At 40.1% G+C, this 24224-nt stretch overlaps 2 protein-coding genes across 3 annotated transcripts in view; both read right to left on the bottom strand.

The window, feature by feature from the left end:
- LOC106660164 (dendritic arbor reduction protein 1-like) overlaps positions 1–24224 on the bottom strand; it is a 299915-nt gene that overhangs the window by 9038 nt on the left and 266653 nt on the right. The window contains exons 5-6 of one of the 2 annotated variants that reach the window (XM_023459314.1): positions 21992–22033; positions 1043–1457 (exon numbers count right to left, since the gene is read on the bottom strand). In XM_023459314.1, coding sequence (XP_023315082.1) covers positions 1043–1457; positions 21992–22033 — 457 coding nt within the window. The remainder of the gene's footprint in view (positions 1–1042; positions 1458–21991; positions 22034–24224) is intronic. The other variant, XM_014383026.2, reaches the window with a different exon arrangement.
- LOC106660163 (zinc finger protein 501-like) lies at positions 19631–21783 on the bottom strand. The gene has a single exon (XM_014383025.2). The coding sequence runs from the start codon at positions 21435–21437 to the stop codon at positions 20082–20084; it is 1356 nt and encodes a 451-aa protein (XP_014238511.1). The 5' UTR covers positions 21438–21783; the 3' UTR covers positions 19631–20081.

Genomic DNA, 24224 nt, shown 5'->3' with positions numbered 1-24224 from the left:
TCTGAAAAAACATATTATACGCGAGTCGATTTTCCAAGGAATATAATATATAAACGAAAAATTCTCACTCTCTCTCTCTGCTGCAGTAACACAAAGCGAATATTCACAGCTCGAGCCATAACTTTAATCATCCACCCCCGCACTCGCTGGTCGGTGTGTCTATCTCTCTCTAGCGCGCATGTATACACGTACGTGTGTCTGTGTGTACCTGCTACGGAGAATCAGTCCTCTCTCTCTCTCTCTCTCTTTTTCTGTCTTGCTTTTCTGCCGCCGATCCGGAGAGATACGCCTCGTGTGTGCCTACCTGCGCACGAGAGAGAGAGAGAGAGAGGAGAGTAGAGCTTGTGTGCTCTCTCGCGCGCATTTGTCCTAGCGACGGGGGGCATGCGCTGACATGCGCGCATTCGGAATTTATCCGCGCGCGCGGCTAGGGCTCTGTACGACGTACCTACTATACTGCTATATACGGCCTTTATATACACATACACATGCACATATATATACCGCATAGAGCCTCTTCAGGACTGCAGACTTTAGCCGCGTGTGTGCGCGCTTGTTCGCGTTGCGCGCACTATACCTCTACTAGAGAGAGAGAACCTCGTACTCTATGATGGACGCGCTGATGTGGTCTTGTTTTCGTGCCTATTGTTTAACTTTGCATTTTTCACCCCCCTTTTAGGGCCGGCCGCGCGATCAGCGTGCACGGACGATATTATGGATGTGCGCACGTGTGTGTCTGTCTGTCTAAGCTTTATGCATCGCGAGCACGTGAGATACACTCGGTGAACGCGCATACGGGTGCGTTGATATTGTTATTTATGATTTTGCGGAAACTACAGTAGACACAAACACCGAAACGCGTACGTAGCTACTCCGCAAAGATGAGTTATTCGTCATTCGAGTATTTATACGCAAAACGTATACACGCGGGGTTATACCGTTTGCATTATCATTATTTCTTTTGCTCTTGTGCTCGACATGTTCATCGCGAGGAAAGGATAAATTAATTTCGCCATATCGGGCAATATTATCATGTACTCACAGCGAAGCCTCTTTGATTTTCTGCAAGGCCAAAAAAGCCGCGGACGACGAGACGAAAACCGGATCGGCCTCGATAGAGCAGACGCTCTGCTGCTGACGCTCGCGCTCCCTTTCGCGCTCTCGCTGACGCTCTCGCTCCGCTCGGGCTCGCGTCGCCTGATGGTGATGATGGTGTTGAGGAGCCGCTGGTGGCGGCGGATGCGGATGCGGATGATGATGACGATGGTGGTGATGAGACGCAGGCGGAGGTATGCTCGAACGATGGGGCGCCGCCGCCGCAGCCGTCGTCGTCGTCGTGGTCGTCGTAGCCACCGCGTCGCCCGCCGGCGACCTGCTGTCCGCGTGTCTGCGCGTTCGCTCGCGCTCGTGCTGCTCCCGCTCTCTGACTATGTCGGCTAGTGGCAGAGTGGGCGAGACTGTAAAACAGAAAAAGAAGACAAAAGTCGATTATTGATCAGTTTTTATGTAGCGTCTATTTGAAATAGGCAAGAATTATTTTCAGGAGAAAATCTTTAGTTATATTATATATAGTGGTCGGGTGTGACAACTCTTTATTTTGTGTGCGCCAGAGGGTGACTATATTTATGGTACCCGTATTATTATACATAATGCGAGTAAAGTTCTCGAGCGTATAACGTTTCATCGCAGTGGTAATTTAAAGATCATCCTCGCGCTTCTCACTCTCTCTCTCTCTCTCTCTCTCTCTCGCGAGCAAGGTGCAACACACACGAATCGAGGGTACAAAAAAAAAACTATTTTCATTCCGCATGGTTTATAGATCCTGCACGTGCTGTATAACTCGTACACTCCGGGTTTATAAGTGTTGCTGCTATGTGCAACGTGCGAGGTCAACTTCGGGCTCGCGAGCGAGATTGATTTTATAGTTCATTTCGCACGTGTATTATATGGTTAATATATTATATCGGTGGTGCGCGCGCGCGGCAGGTGCAATTTGTAATTTTCCCAATGGTTATACGGGACATTTTTTGTTCCCTTTTTCGTATTTTAATGACAAAAACGCGCGCGAGCGAGCGCGAAATATTTCGATCGAACGAGTAAATAAATGCCGCGGCTCGCGCGCAGTTTTCTTTTTCACCGCCGTTTCGAATCTATTACATACAATATAAATGATAAAGCCTAACGATCATTGAGATGCCATTTACACCCGTATATCGTCTATTCCGCGTCCACCTCGAGGGAGCAGTTCATTACATTCAACTCTTTCTCCTGGCCGATCTCTGCGTTCGTTGTGGCTGATCGTCGGGCTGCACAACGTTATATATACGCATACACGCACACGCGCGAGCGCGATATATATATATGTGCGCGAGCATAAAAATGCCCTCTGAGAATACAAGAGAGCTGCGCGCAGTTGTAACGCGGGAAAGTGACCGGCTATATGTGCCCGTAAGATCGATGTGCAGAGCGCGGCTGTATTTTTATTTTTTTTTTTCATTTTTACTTTTTCTTGCTGCGCTTCGTTCTTGCCGGCCGCGAACGAGAGGCCAATACGCGCGAGACCGCGTAATTATGTGCGAATCTTATTAATCGTCAAGTGAATTATGAAAAGTGGCCTCCGTGCGCCGATCGCGGCGGAGAAATGTCGCTGCAACTATCGTATACGTATACGTTTAATTGTATACCTCGTTGTGCGAGTCGAAAAAAATTGGCACGATCGAACGCCACCTCGACGTCCGCGCACGAGACGCGTCGAGCTCGATCGCGACAAAAACTATTCGAATAGTTAGCAAAAAAAAAAAATTGGCTCATCGATGAGATAAAATTTTAATTAATCGCAGGGCCATTATATGCATAAAAGGACATCGCGGGTCGTTCGCGTACATAAAAAGTCGCGGTTGTTTTTTCTCGATTTTCCGGGTGTACTCGATGGACGCGGCAACGAGAACAAAAAAAAAGTACAATTGCCACTGCGCTCGCGCGCCTGTGTTTGTAAATGTGTACGCTAGCTGATCGTGTCGCGCGCCAAAAAGGGGCAGGTGGACACCGTATTATACGACAATAATAATGACACAAACATGCGGGCGATAATTGCGGATCGCTCTCGCAGTCTCGGGGCCGGGAACGTTATGTCTGCTGCACGAGTGTAGCGCTATGTGCGCGTCGATAACGAGATCTGGTCTCGTTACATCCCAATAGAGAATCGGCGCTCTGCGCCTCGAGAGTATATAGCAGCAACGCGCACACTTTTTGGTATATATCTCGTACACTTACAACGCACTGCGCGGCTGTTTCTATACGCGGTTCGAGCAGAGAGGCTGTGGCTTCGAGACAGAGAGAAAGAGAGACAGAGGACAGAGCTTCGATGCTCATTAGCAGCAAACACTAAACTTTAGAGCGCAGCAAGTCTCGTCGTCGTGGTAATCGTCGTCGTTGTTGTCACGATACATCAGCGACTTTTGGCGGAAACATTTATTGCGTCTAGTGTATGTGTGTGTATATACCTAGAGGTAGGCAGTAGTGGAAGAGGGAAATTTTTTTTCTCCGTCCACCCCGTATAGTATAGCACAGCCCAGCCACAGCTGTTAATTAAAATCTGTGTTTCGAGACTTTTAAAATCGTTAACTGCGTAAAGTTTAGTAAGCAGCCGGTATAGCAACATTGGTGCTCTTTCTTTTGCGGTAATACCGGTAGCTCGAGACGTACTGCCGCTGCTGCTGTTGCTGCATCTCGAGCGCTTCACGGTTGAAATAAATCTAGTGACGAATGCATGCCGAGTTCGCGTCAGGGGCGGATCCAGGGGGGGGGCGATGGGGGCGATCGCCCCCCCTAAGGACCCAGTCAGTGCATTTTTTTTATCTTTGATTATGTAACCATGAGCAGTCAACCCCACCTAGCTCAAGCAATTTTCAAATAATTAAATATGCAATCCCAAGTAACCCTAAGTAACTGTAAGAAACCTAAGAAACCCTATCGATCAAACTCCTGTCTTTTATAATAATTAAATATGCAAACCTAAGTAACCCAAGTAACTAAATTGCTCAAGATCGCGTGGTTTTTTATTCGTCAACATGCAAGAATAAATAATCGAAGTGACCAGACACTTTCAAAATTTTTCGACAACAGATAAACTATAGTATGTATCCGAATATACTCAGCTTGTGCCATTTTTTTTGATTTTCAAATGTGGAATCATAAAAAATTAGAAAAAATTCAATAGCTGGATCGCAATGATTACATGCTGTAGTTTATCTACAATGAAAACCCAAAAGTGTAAAAGTTTCTGTGGAAAACTCGTGCAATTTACACGATTCAAAAGTTTTTCAAGGGCAAATTACACTTTTTGAAAAATCGTCACAGAAAAAAAAGTGTAAAAACGCAATATAGCAGAAAAGATGTATGAAGCATAGGCTACGCTTGTTTTAGCACTCATTTCACATTTCCAAAACCGGTAGCTTGCGCATCTTACACATTTTCTGCGGTGACCATTTTTTCAAAAAGTGTAATCTGCGCTTGAAACACGTTTAAAAAGTATGAACTGCGCTCCTCGCACTTCTTCCAGACAACAGTTTTCAAAAAGTATAATTTGCGCTCGACGTGCTTTTGAATAGTGAAAACTGCAAAAAAATATCACGATTCTCCAAAATCCTTTAAACTTTTGGGTTTTTAACCGATTGGGAGTTTAACTGGCAGCTTTGTAATACCATAATATTGCCTGCATTTTAATCGATATTACCCATTCATGCAGTGGAACTTTGACTCTTTTTGAGAGTCAAAATTCAACTTGATCATTGATAATATACTTTTTCCTAAGATACAGTGCACACTGTGCACATCACACAACTCGCAATAGTTTTAGTCGTGATACCGCCATTTAAGCTTTTTTAAAATTATGAGGCTTTATTGCTGTAATTTGTGCAGAGGTTTCGGTTCAGAAACTGTCTCGGAATATTTTATCCCTTTCGTTATTAAGAACATTTTACGAACCACTGACGGTTATGCATATTTCTCTGCCAATATGCTAAGTACTCTTTTTATTTAATTTTATGCGTGAATGAACTGAAAATATTATAATTTCAAAGTGCATATCGACCACATTAGAAATTAACGCTTGTATTTACACGTGTAAATACTAGTTCTTATCTCAGCGGGTCAAAATCTATCGATAACATCTTATTCCAACCATCCACTTATAGTTTCCTACGGGAAGGTAGCCCACTCCCAGACCAATCGTATCGACACGATTTTTTTTTGATTCCTTGGAAATCTTGTCCTCTTTAAATCCATATATACTATGATAAGGTTCGAGTCAATATCGAGTTACCAGTAGTATTTTAGCGCAACACGTAAAATTACTGAAAAAAAAAGATTGTTTGAACGTGTACCAGTACCACAGTAATATTTTGTTTAAATATAACATACACCATCGCAAAGTACTCTTTTCAACGAGTAATTTAAAAAAGAAATAGAGCTCTTTACGATGATTTTGCGCCCTGTAGGTCGATTTGAAGGTACCATTTATAGTACGTAAATCCCTCGTTTAGCTGAAATCAACACCATTTTCTAAACATTTTGCGGTACCTTTCGTGTCGATACGATAGATATAGCCCAAGATAGAAAAATTTGAAAATTGACAAAATTTCGATGAAATATTTTGTTGTGTATTATAAAAGTACCTATGTATAAAAGTACCTTTGTATTAATATAAAAGTACCTATCACGTATCCCGGTGGATTTACGGTGGAGGAGCAGTGAAGGATCAGTGGAATTTTTGAGGAGCAGTTAGAAAATAATAATTAAAAAAAGGTGAAAAACATGCGAAAATCATGCAAAAATCACGTGAAATTCACATTTTTGAAAATTGTGGAGGGGCAGGTGGACATTTTGAGGAGCAATCTAACCACATCCTCTCTACTATATAGTAAGTAGAAACCATAATTATCACTAGATCACACAAAGCGTTCGTGAAAATTGAATTACAGTGGATGCTTTTTATTTCTTGTAAAGTTTTTTAAAAAAATGAGAAAATTTCAGAGGTGAGCATTCATTCTCGAATTTTGACCCTAAATTATTTGAAGAAGTTCTGCGGATTTACGTATAAATAAACAGCACGAGCTGGGTTGATTTGATTTTTTGGGATTACTTGCGTTTGCATTTATTTAATTATTCAAAAATTGTACGAACTTGATCAATTTAGTTACTTGGGTTTATTGTAGTTACACATTTGATCATTAAAGCTGTTCTAGCTGGATCGATTTGGATACTCTGGTTACACAGGGTTACTTGGGTTTGAATATTTAATTATTAAAACTACACAAACTGGATCTATTTGGTTACTTGAGGTTACTTGGGTTTGCATACTTAATTTTTTTTAAAAATATTTTTAACTGGGTTGATTTGGTTACTATTGGTAATTATCTTAATGATTAATTTTGGTGTTACGTTTGTAACTTATAAAAAAAAATTTCTTATTATCGCCCCCCCTAAACTTTGGTTCTGGATCCGCCCCTGGTTCGCGTATGCATAATACGTAAGTGTACGCGAGTCGGCAGCGCAGGGCTTGAATTTATGCAAAATTACGATGCGTGTGAGTGAAATGCGCGATTGTACTGCGGCGGTGTGCGGCCGGCGCTGCAGTGTATAATATACAAATATATATAAAACTGGATTATCTGATTGCAGCACGACTAATTTATACGCGGCTCTTGTCAAAATATTGTTTATATAAGCCACGCAGCAGCACAGTGGCAGCAGCATAACTTCATTAAATCTCGGCCGCCGCCGCCGCAACTGCGCGTGACCGTAAATTCATCAAGATGCTAATCGTTATCGAATCATCCAAAGTGCCAAGTGCAGCATCGAGCCGACTGGCACACGATATCGCTTTGAATAAATAATTCGCGCGGCTTTGGAAAGTGGCTCGCTCGCTCGCACGCACGTAATATCATCGCGGCATCTCATCATCGTCGTCGTCTCTCGGTCGCTAATAAATCCCTCCACGCGGATCGTCAAAATCTTATCGATAATGCGCGTGTGCGCGTGTGCATGCGTGCCGTGCTCGAGTAGCGGCTCTCGGTATATATACGCAAAAAGCGCAGCTCTTCTTCCTCGTCGATCCTCTTCTTCATCTTCTTCTTTAATAACGCCATCGATAAAAACGAGTAAGAGTAAAATAGTCTTCTTAACGCGTCGATAAATCAAAGGCCGCTCGTTCTTATAATATGAACAATACGTGTAACGCTGTGGAGCGCGAGAGCCTTATACAGTTTTGCTATATAAAATCACGGCAAATTTCTTCTCGTCGCTCTCGGGGGCAAACTGATTTATACCTCGGAGTTTGCCAAACATATCTGATTATGACGCTGCTTGTTTATTGAATTCGAATGAGCAGACTGCCGCATACTGCTGCTGCTGCTGCTGCTGCTGCCCATTGCGGCTCTCGATGTGCGTTATCTAAACTTGGGCCGCGCAAAGGGGTATAAACTGCACACACACATATGCACGCGCACATATACATATAGCTTTTACCGCGGCGTGCGTGTCACCACGGATTGATAAAGATGATTTGTTGGCGCGCGTCGGCTACCAACTGTATAAATACGAATGTGTGTGTGTGGTGATATCCTTTGAAGGAACCCGCTTATAAAGCGCACATAAGCTCGCGCGCGGACTCTCTCGCGCTTTGCGCGACTCGGGGTATCGGTTTCCAATCGGCTTGCGCGCACGTGTATTATAACGGAAAAGCGAATATTTTATGGAAATTTGCCGCGCACTGTGTGCGTACACACGTACAGGCTCTTACACATATAAATGTATACATCTATCGCAGCAGCTTATAAGCTGCAAAAGAGAAATCGATCAAAGTATGCGCGCACTCGAGTACTGCACTGAGCCTGTATATAGTGCGTCGTAGTCCAGCACGCACGCACACAGACAAGAGATACGCATGCGTGTTTGTGCGTGATTCTAATCGAAAATTTGTGCCCACGCGTTTATTCGATTGTAATTATTTTGACTTCAAAGCGAGATTTCGTCTCGACGTAAATTACAAATACACACTTGGTTGTTACGCTTCAATCTTTACTCACCAATCTTTACCAAGCTAGAAATGCTCGACATCTAATGGCTAGATTTTGCCCAACAAAAATTTTGTTGAGCACAAAAGCGCCTTTAAACATGGATAAATACTTAAAAAATGTTACGTTATTTTCCTAATTTTATTGTCAAATTATGTTGTACGTGTCACGGGGATCATTAAATTTAATTTAATTTTTCATTTAAACATTTAATGAACCTCGCTTAAAATAGATAAACACAAATATGTCAGAGATGCGGATAGATCATTCCTTATTAAAGTGATTTAATTTTTTTTGTGTTCAGTAGAGTGTGTTAGTTACGGTGTTCGCGACAAGGCTTAGAAAAACGTTGAAAATCTTTTGAGCCACATATTCCCAAGTTTTTTCAAGTTTTTTGAACTTTTTGAAATTTCTGCCCAACATTTCAAAAACTTGAAAAAATTTATCTCAAATGTTTGACCGTGTCTCAATGACAAAGTTATGAAAACTTGCACCGAACCCATACGTTTCGTCAACTTTTAGAAAACCTAAAAACGGTCTAAAAATTATCACTCGGCATGTTGTAACTAAGGTTTTGAAACTGTGCTTTGACTTATATACAATTATTTTGACTTTGCCACTTGCAGATTTACAGATAATCGTACTCGCCATCTAGTGGTAGAGGCCTAAAGTAATGGAAAATGATCTAAATTTTTTGAAACAGTAAACTTGTCATTTTTAGGAAGTAATTTGAAATGCGTTTAATATTTGTGCCACAATCGTAACGAAAACTCCAATTAATGTTATTATAAATTTAAAAAGTTTTAATGTTTATTTGTTGGTCATTAAGTCAATATTAATGTTGAGGGTTTCTACCAGGGTATCGATGATATAATTCGATTTAGCACACGTTTGTCATTTTCGGGTTTATTTACAATCGACAGAATCCTCTCGGATTAGGTCCCAATTACCCTAAATATCACTCCTCGAGCCAACCGTAGATGTAGCTGCGACCGATTCGCACGCTGTATTTGTTCCTTACGTTATATACAGAGCGCACAAATCATTGTATACAGCTATACGTTTATAAGAATCGTCCCGCGCGTATGTAACAATTACTCCGATGATGAATAGCCCGTTGAAACGTCCGAGATATAGCTCCGCACGCGGCTCTGAATGTAGCGCACGGTCAATAATAATATCGAGATGCGCGCGCTGCGCACCGCGGAAAGAGTCCACGGGCGTGAAAAACAATTACAAAAGAAAAGTCTCTTCACGCACGCGTATATATATATACTATATACTTGCAGGCCGCGTGAAACAATACCCATACATAAATGTACGCGATCCGCGACGCGCGAGCGTATTATATATTATATATCGATGGAGACAATCAAAATCACTTAATACCACCTTAACTCACACACAGACACGCATGGGTGTATACACACACGAGGCTGCTGGATCGAGATCAGAGCACATTGGCTGGGGCAACAAAAATGTGCATATATAAAATCAGCAAACAATCAGTACCACATCGGCCGCTCGAGCTCGCTCGCAAAATCATTGTTCTCGCGCGCGCGCGCGGGCCGGTTCTATTGCGCTCTCGCGATCGACTCGAGAGAATTAATATAATAGCCAATACGTGGGGGCGGCGAGGGAGAGAGAAAGAGAGAGAGAAAGATGCACCGATAAATCGAATATATCCTAGCTCGCGAGTTCGAGTACACGTACACGCTGCTGCGTATACATATAGCGTTGCCCTGCTCGCGCGCACATACGTTGTATAATATCGACACTCGATCGGAAGAATTTCGCGCGCATGTGTGTGTGTGTATTCCGATCTAACTTCCTTTCCTTTGGAATATCGCATAATAGATAAACTAGTTCGTTAAACCAGGTCTTTCAACACTTGTCTGGTATATATTATATGCGCCCGCGTGCGCGAGAGTATTAAGTGTTGCTCGCTGGCTCGTTGTGTTAGATTATGGGCCTGGGCTACGGCGGCGCGCATGTGACATAACTCACATCAAAAATCGAAAAATCGCACACTACTCGCGCGACGCGAACACATTATAGTCTCGATCGAGCCACTGCGTGTGCAGAAGTATAGTCATATAGCAAGTAGCAGTAGTAGTACTGTCTGCACTGCTACACTTACGAAATCGGCTTATATAGCTGCGACATTCTATTCATCGAGCGCGCAAGCACAAGAGCAATATATATCCAACAAATTGCGCGTACGAAAAGGAGCACGTACATATATGTATATAGTATAGGTACAGACAGACGGGCGCGACAAAAGTCTAATTACCGGTATAAATTGTACTTTCACGGTAGCTCTAGCGCTATAATGCTGCCGATCGTGGCGCGATCGTGCGTGGGCTCGATCCTCGCGCTCGCGCGACTCGTACACACACTCGTTATAATCGTAAAAAGAGAGAGAGAAAGAGAGACAAAAAAAAAAAAACAACAAAACAGTAGTACACACTGTTACACAGAGACAGACCCCCAGACGGGCGTGATTTCGTAACAAATATATTTATATTATTCGCACACGCGCAGGAAATAAGTTTTCATCGCGATATACATAATGCAATTGCGGCGAATCGTTACAATAAAATATATTATATTGGGCAAAAGAAGGTGCGATTCGCAGACGGATTCGCAGAAAATCGTTTTTCTCCTCTGTTGCACGCGTGAGCGACGCGTAATGCGCTAATTAAATATGCATGGATATCTTGATCGTTGCGCGAGCGCGTAATTTTATCATTATTATAACAACACGCACGGCATTTGCATCGCGCGCGGCAGCCTAAGCTAGGTAGGTAGGTCGTCGTCGTCGTGGCGAGATTTATGGCTTTCGATTCCTTTTATAATTGATCTTAGATGAGTCGTTGGTGCCGCGCCGCGCGAATGAATGGATCTATTGTGCTCGATGAAAAATTCTATTTTAATAGAAATATTTTTTTCCTTTTCCATGTCTTCGCCGACTTTTTACGCACGAGCTTTCGCGGTGTATAATATCTGTTCGTGTACGTACGTTTTGCAATGAAATAATCGTCAGGTCAGGCGTGCGCGCGGTATGTGTGTGTGTACCACGAGAGTCTCCAGGGCGTGAAAAATATCGAAAAAACAAGCCCCTGCGTCGGAGTCATAAGTGTCATAAATTACAGAAGCTGCAGCGTACGCGCGCTCCGCTTTCAATCAATTACACGTGCGCTACAACGTGTACGGATAATGTACAAGTGTGTGTGTGTGTGCACTGCGACGACGCGCCTTCGCGTGCAGGAGCGGTTTTTTGGCGCGGCATCCACAAGAGGCCGCATTATGCGCACTTATATTATGCAAATTTTGCATTGCAGCAGGCTTTCAACTTTGCGGGCGCGATCTCTATGCTTTTGTCCCCGGCCTTTTTTTTTCGCGCACGCACAGGTGCACACGCACAGGTTTTTGCTGTGTGTATATGTGTGTGTGTGTGTGTGTATACGCAGCCACGTTTATTGAAATTCAATTAGGCCGTTGTACACCTTCGAAATTATACGTATTAAGGCGCGTACGGTGCGTCGCGACGCCGTTGGTGAAAATCTTGATGGACGAGATGAAATTTGTAACGGGCTTCGTAAAATGTATACTGCTCATTTGTGGTAAGTGGATTGACCTAGTATTTATTTCATTCTTGACAGCGAATTTTCAGCAAATTTTATATTCGTACACTGACACTATGGTAATTTGATGCTTTTAAAATAAATAAGAAATCTTTTTGTTCAAAAGTATGTCGATGATTTTCACAATAATCAGCGATTATGTATATATTTTTTTATTCAAGTTGTTCTAAAAAAATAGCTGATTTTGAAATAATGCATAATTAAAATTACCGTGTTCTTCAGAAACTAATGTAAGATTTTTAGTTTTGAAACTTTTTACTACATTTTTAAGAAACATTACCATACAACAAACCAATATTACTATGAACATTTCAAAAAAACTATGTCGTATACGAAAAATTACTACGTTGCTTATCATAATTTGAGATACTATTTAGATTGATAAATCGCCAATAGATGGCGAACGATGAAATTTCAGCAAAACTCGTAAGTAAATATCAGAATTTTACTAAATATATCAGAATTCTATTCTTTGCTTCAGTCAACGTCTGATTTGTGTATTCAATAAACTTTCATTCAGACTGAGAGCCCAGTAAGCTGAACTTAAAGCTAACACAACTTGAAATGTGTTTGTGTTTAAGTATCACAAAAATTGTAATCGCGCTTTACAAATTGTACTATAATTCCACTCTGTACAAAATGTTTTTTGGCCTTTAAAAAGGAGAACTACTATGGATAATAAAATTCTTAAAAAAGTGTCAAATTTTACCGTAGTTTGATATGCCGCTATAAGAGAAATGCCTATGCAATATATGAATATTCCGCACGGGTGGCTTAGAAGCTTGTACATCAATTCGAATTTCATATCGCCTTCTACCAATACAACATACAAATACACGCCTTCTGCTTATAAACAAACACACAGCGAGCCGAGGAGAAAATAAAGACATAAACAAAACTCGCTGCAAGTGTACAGTCAGATATAAAGCAGAAATTTACATCATCAGTTCAAGCCTACCTTATTTATCTTCTCTGTTTTTTTGCGAGCTGCGTATATAGCATTGCACCGAGAGAAAGAGAAGGCAGAGCCAGTAAAAAAAAAAAAAAAAAACAAAAGAAATCACGCGCACGTGAATATAGGCACTCAGGCACATATTATCCATCAAACTTTAACCTGTTATCGCATAAATTCTACGATTCTACATCGGGAGACTAATAAAGTATTTGCGTGCTGAGCGCAGCGAGAGAGCGAGAGAGAGCGAGAGAGAAGAAGGGAGCAGCAACAAGATGCGGGCTCGATATAAGCGAGGAATAGATAAACGAATGAAAGAGGGAGGGAAGAGAATCAAGAGGCAGCAACAGGTGAGTTAAAGCCCATAGCGTTTATAAGCTATACATACATTATGCACGTATACATGCGCATGGATACAACACGCACGTGTACACACATACACAAATAAACGTACGGGGCACACACATTCGCTCATGCGGCATGTGGATTGTCGCATGTGGCATACATACATGCGCGCAGAGAGAGAGAGAGAAAAGCTCTTAATTTATAGAAGAGAGGGCACTTAATCCGTCGGCTCTGGTGGTAGCGGTGGAGGTGTACGATGAGCGCGCGTCTGCTGATGCTCTCGTGGAATCAAGCATTAAAAATGTCCTTATGTTTATGTTGACCGATAAATTGTTTTCTCTGTAGCTGCAGCAGCAGTAAAAAGAGAAAGAATTAGAGAAAGAAAGAGAGAAAAGGAAATGTTTCTCTCAGCTATGCGACCTACGTATGAGATACACCCGAGAGGGAAGACTGGTGGAAAAACAATTTTGACTCTGGGAGTCTCAATTCAATTAAATATTTTTCTGCACTAAGTGATCGTTTAATTAAATTATTTATTTATTAATTATTGTCCATTCAGGAGATGATAATTCTTTTTTTATGAACGAATTAGCCCGTTCGAGCAGAAGATATTTTACACTTTTATTCTCATAATCGTTGACTTTGACATTCATTGCATTCAACTACTTCTTAACTATAAAAGCGTTTTAATAAAAATGTTCTTTTCTTTTTATGCTCGTCGATGATATACACGTCCATTTATATAAATATTACAAGTCCGGCAAGAGCCTGAGAAACTCGAAGGGATTACTTGACAAAAGCTACACGTATCGAGGTTTACTCTAACGCGTCTCTTTTTCCATACCATGTAAACGTATTTTATTTATTGAGCGCGTAATTCAGGGTAAAATACGTGTCCTTACATCAGCATCCGATTACACGCGAGAGCTCACACGTCCATAAGGGTTTTATCCTTTAATTATTTGGCCAACTCGTTGGCGAGACGTGTGTGTATGTGTGTGCGAGAGGGACGAAGCGAAAAGAGAAGAGGATGAGTAGGAATACATATACACAAGGAGCGCTCGCGCGAGCCATGCAGCGCACGAGAGACCGAGAGAGCCGGTCATAAATCGATGGATTAAGACTCCGCGACTGCATTCAGCCTTTATCAATTACTTATACCTCGTTGTGCCTCGGCAGAGCGAGGAGCGAGACAGGGAGACTTTATACGTGGGAGCTTTTTCCGATATATACTGCGCGCGCTCGTGGAAAACATTTTTCAAGCTTATACACGGAGCATCGTGCACACGTGTATGAGCGGGCCCATGCGAGAATCAAATTATTGAGTATAAATAGGCTTTTTTTAATTAAGGCATGCGTTAATGCCTTCCGGACGCGAGGGGCACACAATCGTGCGCGAGCAGAATCGATCGGATTTTTGTGCGCGCGGAGTGTAGAGTTCTCCAGTCGCTCGCAAGATAGATTAATAACGCAATTTTAATTTCTTCGCGGTGCAGGCGACGGCGGCGATGACTGCGATGGAATTCAACGTTTTAATTAACACGCCATTAGGTCCAAGGAAAAAAGGGGCCTTAAATGGTAGTCAAGACCTCCCGCGAAACATCGATCATGTAAAAGCGTGAAAATTGCTTATCGGCAATTATTAAAGAGTTTCGAATCGATCAAGCTTGCGAGCTGCGTAATTTTATTCGAAAGCTGCACTTGGAAGCGAATTTCACGTTCGTGTCAAGTATTGAGAAATTTAACATTAAGTAAAAGTGTCGGAGTTGCAGCATGAAAACCCGGAGAAATAATCTTTTTTTTTACGAACGAGCGCCGGTATCTCGGTGATTTATGAATATAATCTATTTTTCCATTTCGTTCGGCTACTTATACGTTGAAGATTGATTGAATACAAAAGCTTGCCAAATTCAGCTACCTCCGACTGACACAAATTAATATTGGAAAAATTCCAAAATTTATAAATTCGTTTCTATTTAATTGTTTTGGCAATATAACTGCTCTGTACAGCGAAAAGATGGAAAATATATAGACGAATAAAAGGAAAAATGTCCTCATTGGATTCATCCGCATAGTAGTAGTTTAAAGCTCTGAATACATCTAGCCTAAGTAATTTTCTAAGACATACCAAGAAATTCACTTCTATAAATGAATTACATAATATAAAATAAAATAAGTCGACCAATGGACAATGTGAGCAATCGACGGGGTGCCACGTGTAGTAGCGTCGAAGTATATTCTCCCTTTCTCTCTCTCTGAGCAAAGGGTAAAAAGGAATGCCTCAGAAGCATATACATGCACACACACATGCACACACATAGAGCCATTGCGAAAAAGCACATAATGGAAATAGTTCGTCGCTTTGCAAACGCGCCGGAACGATTTATCGCGCAACTATGTATATAAGTATATAGACTTTCATGCCGTTTGCGCTTGCGGGGCGGGTGCAGCGTCAGTTAAGCATACGCGACAAGCCGTGGCGGTACTTTTAACCTTTTCTCTCTCTCTTTCTACCGATCCTCTCTTTGTACCGTGTAAGCGCATACACACTGCTTCCTTATGCTCTTCTTCCTATACGGCAGTATTACATATACACACGACGAGTGGACTACACTTATGTGCTGTGTAAGAAGCGGCAACACATACATTTACGGCAGTACCAGCGAGGTCGCTGCGCGTTATGTGAATACAAGTCGAGACGCAAAATACGCTGACGATGTATATTTATGCAAAATTTTGCGTGCGCGCCTAAAATGTATTATCCGGTATATTATCTTTGAACTAGCACAAAAAATTTTATTTTCATTGGCAAATAGATTGCAAGAAATTTGTGTTGATAATATTATGTAATTTAATTATGAAGCAGTTATTGTCAATGTATTTGTATTAAGCTTACAAAGCTGAAAAATATTTATTTTGTATTCATTGAAATTTGGTCTAAATTATTTTCCTTCATTGATCCCTTGTGATTAACCAGGACGCCAATTAATGATTCACATGTTTGCAGTTTACTGGTTGGATAAAATTGTAAAATTTCACAAATGAATGAAGAGTCTTGATAATAAACACGATATAGAAAAATTGAATTATTATAAAATATTCAATTCATTAATGCATACATTTAAAAACTTAAAAATGCATGAATTCATCTGTAAGCTCTTACAGAAGTGCTGATACAAAATAAAAGTATAAATAACAACGAGCAATGTACTCTGCATTATTGAAGTCAATTTTAATATCCATATATTATTAATAGATAATAAAAAAAAAACATAAAAAATGTTTGCTTAAATTCTGAATACACTGGTAGATAATTTTATAATACTATCAGAAATACGATGCGCAATCTGGAATTAATAATTTTTTACCGCAACTTTGGATGAAAACATTCAAAATTCAATGTCATACGCCAAGCAAAATAGCTCGACAGCATGGCATTAAATAGTTAAACGAGATAAAAAATGGCAAAAGCTCAAGTACGCGATTTAACTTTTAAAGCAGCTCGAGGGTCACTACTCCACTGTGTCGCGCACAATCGGCAGCACATCCCCCCCGCGTACAATACGTATGCAGAAGAAATTTGAAAGGCAAGCATCGTCATTAGTATAATACTGATTAGCTCGGTTCTCTGCACGCCACTATGGGACTCGTATCTATATGCAAAAAGGAAAACAATATGTGTTCGCGAGAGAGCATCGACGCGAGCTCGCAAGGAGAAAGACAAAAAAGAAAGAGCAAAAGAGAGAGAGAGAGAGAGAGAGAGAGAGAGAAAAAAAGGCAAAAACAAAAGCGAGGCAACATTTTCGTCGCACGTACTCGATCTATACAAATAGACGACCGGTGTAGCATGCGCGCGAGGCTGCACCGCGGCCCGATCGATTTTAATTAATGATAGATTTGCATAACAGCTCGGCGTTGCTTATACATCGTATAATAGCCTAAACGAGAAGGTATCGCTTGCTATCACAATTAGTGTATACACGAGTCGAAATTAAGTTATTCATCGCGTCGCCGTGGCAGGAATATAGGATATATTCCGTGGTGGTGCTCGGATACGAGTCTGTGCCAGTGTGTGTGCGGTGCATGTATGTAGCAGTGCTTGGCGTACTCACTCTATGATTTCATTTTACATAAGCTGGGTCGACGTTTCAAATTAGTTTCTACGCAGAGGATAAAAATCGCCTATTTTTCTATCTGTATTTCGACGTTCATACGCATCGATTGTCTCTCGCCTCTCGAAACGTAAAAGACCACAAAGTTTGTGTGTGTACATCGATATAGCATCGATACGGTCATTTGCATGAGCAGCTCGCGCGCCTTGTGCACCAGCCGATTTCGTAAGATTTCTAAATTTGCCCAGCCAAGTCTTCTGTATATTATACGGTCTGCAACATTAAGTGCGTGTACCAGCGTGCTATATATGCAATAAAAGTAAAACGAAACCGTTTATAAGGCAAAACTTATGAGATCGTGTGATTGAATTGCATAGCACAAACACACGTTACACACATCGAGCGCCATGAAATGCTTTTGACTCGAATCGATCAAAACGAATGACTTTTTTTCTCTCTCTCTCTCCGTCTCTCTGGGCTTTATGTATGCAAGTGCCGTGAGAAACGTCGACTTCGCCACACATTCAGTGGCGAATATAAACATATATACACGTTCCGCGGGGCTATTCAATTCGTGACATTTCATCTCCCGGCGCATATATATGTAGCCGAGCGCAGAAGTGGAATATTTTGTAAATAGTTTGTTTATATATCCCATATTATTTAGATCAAAAGTGTATATGGCGTGCAGTGCAAGCGGCGGGAAATATAATAATATACGAATCTAGGCCATTATATGCGCAAAAGCGTGCACGGATAATATTGAGTAAACATTTCACAAATGATAATGTCGTACCGTTTCCGAAACTTTTCACAGTAATACGTATATTTTTTTTCTCCGATCGCGCATTGAATAATAGCCGTACTTGTCTCGGATGAAAAAAAAAACGGGGGGTTCATCCATCACGCTTCGAAGGCGTTGGCACTGATTGCGCGGCAATGCGGACTTTCGTTCTTTCATGTCCTTGCGCGCGCGCTCGAGCTGACTTTTCTTTTACTCTTATTTCGCTTGGCAAGAGCGCGGTAGCGTAAGACAATTTTTTTTCATCCTGAAAATAGTACTCAAAGATTTTATAAATAAAAAAAAAGGCAATAGGTAGTGCGAGTGTACCGTTGAAGAGAGAGAATTTTTCCGGCTACACAAAAATTCCATAAAAATTAAACTCACAATACTAGATTATAAAATATAAAAGCTTTAAAAAAAAAGCTACTAAATTCCACGTTTAAGACGCAGAAGATTCGCAGTATATCTCGAGCTCTCTTCCGAGGCTTTCTCTCGAGTAGCCGTTTCCTTGTGTATTTACTTTTCTCCTGTGTGCGGAGGCTGCACATGTACGTATTTATTCAGGGTTGCGCACATATAAGAAGGCATTTCGCAAAGTCCCTGCAGCTATATAACCTACGTATACGCTGTATCAATTCAATATACGTTGGCGCTCGACTGAAACAATTCCATTTTTTGTCGATCCGATAGATTCTTGGCGCATTGATTTTATACATACTCCTCTGGCTGAAAAAAACTACGCTCGAGAATAGAGCTTTGGTATTTCTTTATAGAAAAAAAAAACAATGAAAAAATAAAAGAGAGAGACGCGTATGATTATGGAGTATCTAACAGTGTACTGCGCGAGTGTGTTCGTGTGTAAAATGATATATGAACGATAGCGTCGATAAACGGCGATTTGACGTATCATTTAGCATTAAAGCGTGAGATAGTGCCACTTTTGCTGCGAGAGTAGATACTTCAACGAAGAAAAATAAACAAGACTCGCATGCGAGTCCAAATCCATTATCGACCCACGGTTGTTCGAAGGTAACGCGATGCAGCGTGGAGCGCGCGTGGTCCGGCCAAGCAAATTATTAATAATCCACGAGCCAACACTTTCGTGCCTCAAAAAGTCGATTCATTAAAGAGAAAAATCGATCCGCAGCCGTAGCGGCCGCTATCGATCATTCAAATTTGTTTACTAAATCACTGCTCGCGAGAAGAGGCAAGCGAGCGTATCGCAGTGAGAACCCGGCACAACAATAAGCTCGGACATTATTGGGAAACTTCACAGGGGGTGAGAGCTAAATGCATGCGTATGTTCTATAAAATGATTTAGAGTTGCAGTACAATTTAATGGAACCAAATTATATTGAATGCAAGGATCGATTATAAAAAGGATGATTCATGCGGATACTAATACTTGTTAAACGACTTTTATTTTTACTTTAAGACTTGCTTTGATTTTTTTCAGCTACTGGCGCTCGTAAAACTCATTATAACGTTACATTGTTCGAGACTTTAGTCAAAGTAAATATAAAATTTAAAGATTTATTTAATCTTGATTAATTATCATTGCCATCTTATGTAAAGGATGCACTTTGATGTGTAAATCTGTTCAGTTTTTTTAGAAACAATTGACTTTATAATACGATAAGTTAATAATATAATTATTAAATCTTGCAAGATAATGGTGACAAGAAAAATTAGTGAATCCGATTCCATTCCTTTTTATTGCATTATATGATAACAAAAACACACGACGCCTATCTTATACGGGCTTCCACCAGTGTATTCAGAATGTAAGCAAATATTTTTATGAATATTTTTTATCATCTATTAATAGTACAGACATAATAATTGACGTCAATGATGCAGAGTACATCACTCGTTGTTATTTATAATTTTTTTTTCGTATCACCGCTTTTGTAAGAGAATACAGATCTATTTATCCATTTTAATACATATTGTACATGAATTAATTAATTAAATGTTTCGAAAAATTTCAATTTTTTATATCATTTATACTTTGTTGAGTTGGTTAACATCTTCATAAAGTTCATGTAATCGCTCGGTGAACAGCAAATGTGTGCATCATTAATTGGCGCCTTTGAGAGAATTTTTCATGGCAAACATCGCATTCTCGTTGTTTTTTGTCTTAATGAATAGTACAAAACGTTTGTTTTATTTGGGGTTTATCAAGTGTCTCATCGGGGAAGATAATTCAGGCAAAGGTTGATCATATAAATCGCGTGTCTCTTCAACTGACTCTTGATGAACTTTTATATGCATCAACAAATTTTCTTTTCTGCCAAACGCTTTCTGACATTGCTCGCATTTGTGATTATCGATACCTTCGCGCATCATTTCGTAATTCTTTTGTCCATCGTGAACCATTTTGTGGTGTGATGTCAACATTTGTATTCTATCAAACTTTTCTTTTTGCGCGTTGCATTCATAGTCTTTTCGTCTTTCGTGATTTAATCTGAGATGAAGTATTAAGTTCTGTTTTGCTGTAAACGATTTTGGGCACACGTCGCATAAGTAGTCTTTTTGCCCGTCGTGAACGGTTTTGTGATGAGTCTGTAAGCTGCGATTGCTTACAAATGCTTTTTGACACACGTTACATACGTAATCTTTTCGTCCTTCATGAACCGTTTTTTTGTGAACCATCACATTGTTCCGATCAGAAAATGTTTTTTGACAAACGTCGCATAAGTAGTCTTTTCGTCCTTCGTGAACTAATTTTTGGTGTCTCGTCAAATGGATTTTTTGTGAAAATGTTTTTTGACACACGGCACATTCGTAGTCTTTTCGTCCTTCATGAATGGTTCTGCAATGACGTTTTAAGTGCTGATCAGTTTTAAACGCTTTTTTACAGACGTCGCATAAGTAGTCTTTTCGTCCTTCGTGAACTAATTTTTGGTGTCTCGTCAAATGGATTTTTTGTGAAAATGCTTTTTGACACACATCACATATGTAGTCTTTTCGTCCTTCGTGAACACTTTTGCGATGAGTTTCTAAGTGCTGTTTTGATGTAAACGCTTGTTGGCATATGTCGCAAATGTGATCTTTTCGTCCTTCGTGAACTGATCTTTTGTGTAGCGATAAATTGTGTTGCCGTGTAAACGATTTTGGACACACGTCGCATAAGTAGTCTTTTCGTCCTTCGTGAACAATTTTGTGATGAATCTGTAAGCTCCGATTTTGTGTAAACATTCGATGGCACACATCGCATTGGTAGTCTTTTCGTCCTATGTGAACTGTTCGTAAATGAAGTGTTAAGTTCTGATTTTTTGAAAACGTTTTTTGACACACATTGCATGCGTAGTCTTTCCGTCCTTCGTGAACAGTTCTGCGATGAACTGTCAATTGATATTTTCTTCTAAAAGCTTTTGGACATAGGTCGCAAATGTGTTTCGTTGGTTCTTCATGAACTGTTTTTTTGTGTTGCTTCAAGTGGCTCTGCTGTACAAATGTTTGTTGGCACCCTTCGTCAACGTAGTCTTTTTGTTTTTCTTGAATAGGTGTGACATGCATGATGTATCTGTTCAATTATACGCTTGTACACATACGACGTTGTCTTTGCTCTTTTATTCGTCCATCAAATTTTGTTGATTATCAAAAATTCATCATTAATTGTGTAAAAACTTATTTTTACCATTACGATCTTTTCATCTTTAACATTTTTACGTTCAATTTTACTGATTTTGATAAATGCAGACGATTCAAGTTGAAAAAGAGAAGAAATTAAAACTTTGATTTGAATTTTGCTTCTTACACAGGTAATAAACGTTCAAGATAGATACTACTTTGTATTGATTTGGATTTTAAATGCGAGAACCAATATGCTGTGTATATTTGTATACAAGATATCATCTAGACGGAATAATTATGGACTTTGTTTATACTTGATCTTTTCTTACTAACGATAGTTGTTACACCTTCTTAAACTCGCTTCACAATTAAATTTGCTTGGTTCAACTAAAATCAGCTTTACCCTGTGGCATATGGTTACTTTATATATTTTTCAATTTCGTGAACGATAACGAAAATTTTCTATTGCTTAGAATATTGTTTAGAAGACTACTTACGAAAATTGTTCGTATGCATTCCAATGCTTCTCATGTACTCACCTGCAACAATAAAAAAAACGAAGATGTTTAGTAAAAAAATTCTATTTTATCACATTAACAATATCAATATCAAAGGTGCGCAATCGCACCAACTCGTCATCGCGCGGTGTATGCAAAAACGGCGAAATAGTAGTGCACTTCGACGCTAACAACGGCGCACGCTATCATCCATCTCATCCTGTAAAACCAGCTTAAAACCTCATGTTAACAAGATAATTTAAATAAGCCGCCAAGCTGCGAGTCGGAGTTTTCTAGACGAGGAAATAAAGCACAAAAAAAGGCCAAATCTCCGATCTTTTGAGCAGTAAGTCGGATTGAGATGCGGTTTTCGGCATTCGATTCGGGAGAGCGTCTAGAAACTTTGTGAACAAAATTTATGAGGGACAAATGAAAATTTGCACCCCGGGGGTGCAATAAACGCATTTCAGGGATGCATCTTGAACTCACGACTTGGTCAATATGTATATTTCACTAAATATCGGTAAAAATGAGTCTAATTTCTGCACTCGGGGGTTTTTGGGGTCGCTGAAAACGAATATCACAACGAAAATGTACCACGATGTACCTGGGGCCCAGGGTGACTCTTGTATACCTCGTCTCCTGGAGTTTCATGGTAATATTTAAGATATCTCGTTGAAACTCGTTACTCAGGGGTTTTTGGGGTCGCTGAAAACGAATATCACTGTGAAAATGTTCTACCATGTACCTGGGGCCCAGGGCGGGCCCTATATACCTCGTCTCCTGGAGTTTTATGGGAATATTCAACATATCTCGTTGAAGCTCGTTACTTGGGGGTTTTTGGGGTCGCTGAAAACGAATATCACAACGAAAATGTACCACGATGTACCTGGGGCCCAGGGTGACTCTTGTATACCTCGTCTCCTGGAGTTTCATGGTAATATTTAAGATATCTCGTTGAAACTCGTTACTCAGGGGTTTTTGGGGTCGCTGAAAACGAATATCACTGTGAAAATGTTCTACCATGTACCTGGGGCCCAGGGCGGGCCCTATATACCTCGTCTCCTGGAGTTTTATGGGAATATTCAACATATCTCGTTGAAGCTCGTTACTTGGGGGTTTTTGGGGTCGCTGAAAACGAATATCACTGTAAAAATGTATTACCGTGTACCTGGTGCCCAGGGCGGGCCCTAATCATTTTGTCTTCTAAAGTTGTATTGTAAATATTTAATTTATTTCGCTTGGTTGTTTGTATACAAGTTATAAAACAAAAATCACTTTTAATTTTGAAAGTTGGTTTTGATAATTTCATTCGTAATAACAATAACAAAGAGAATAAGAGTATATGTTTTCATTCGAGTTTTACTGTTATACAGTTTTACAGTCGATATGGTCAATTAATCTTATGCTTTAATTTGTGGATTTGTAATAATTTCGTTTGTTTTTACGAAATATTCAACAGTTATAGCGAGTGCTTAGTGACGATTTTATCAATGTTGATATATACTTGAACTGTATCACACTATTTTGAAGCTACTTTCATGAGATAAGTTGTCCATTTCATTAAATTTCTCATATATTAATTTTGAAACAAATTTTTTTTTTTCATCGACTCGTTTTAGAGAATATTTTGTGAAATTCTTGTGATCGTTGATTGATTCTAATTACATTTTTATAGAATGGCTAATGTAAATATCGACGAAGATTGCGTGATTTGCAAGTACGTGAAAAATTGGCCACTAAAGTCGGATGTTAATAATGTATTAAAAGATGTCAAAACGAGAGGGATTGCTAGTATATGCAAGATATCGTCGGAAACTAAAAATGACGGTCTGTTTAACCACATTCAAGATGAAACTAGTGTGAAAATTCATGAAAAATGTCGTTTGAATTATATAAAGACAATTATCAGTGGTAGTGAAATGAAAAAACGGAAATTCCCAGGTTCATTTGAAAATTCAATTAACTCAGATGACGGTGAAACAAGAATTGATAAATTTGATATTGAAATTTTTTTAACAACAAAATGTATAATACCTGACATGGCGCCAGATACTTTGGAAACCATTTTCGTTGTGATATTCGTTTTCAGCGACCCCAAAAACCCCTAAGTAACGATCTTCAACGAGATATGTTGAATATTACCATGAAACTCCAGGAGACGAGGTATATAGGGCCCGCCCTGGGCCCCAGGTACATGGTAGAACATTTTCACAGTGATATTCGTTTTCAG

Source organism: Trichogramma pretiosum, unplaced genomic scaffold (genome assembly GCF_000599845.2).
Source record: "Trichogramma pretiosum strain Unisexual culture from Peru unplaced genomic scaffold, Tpre_2.0 scaffold44, whole genome shotgun sequence".
NCBI classification, from domain to species: Eukaryota; Metazoa; Arthropoda; class Insecta; order Hymenoptera; family Trichogrammatidae; genus Trichogramma; species Trichogramma pretiosum.
The sequence above is the reverse complement of the archived record's forward strand: the minus strand, read 5'-3'. Positions and strand labels throughout refer to the sequence as shown.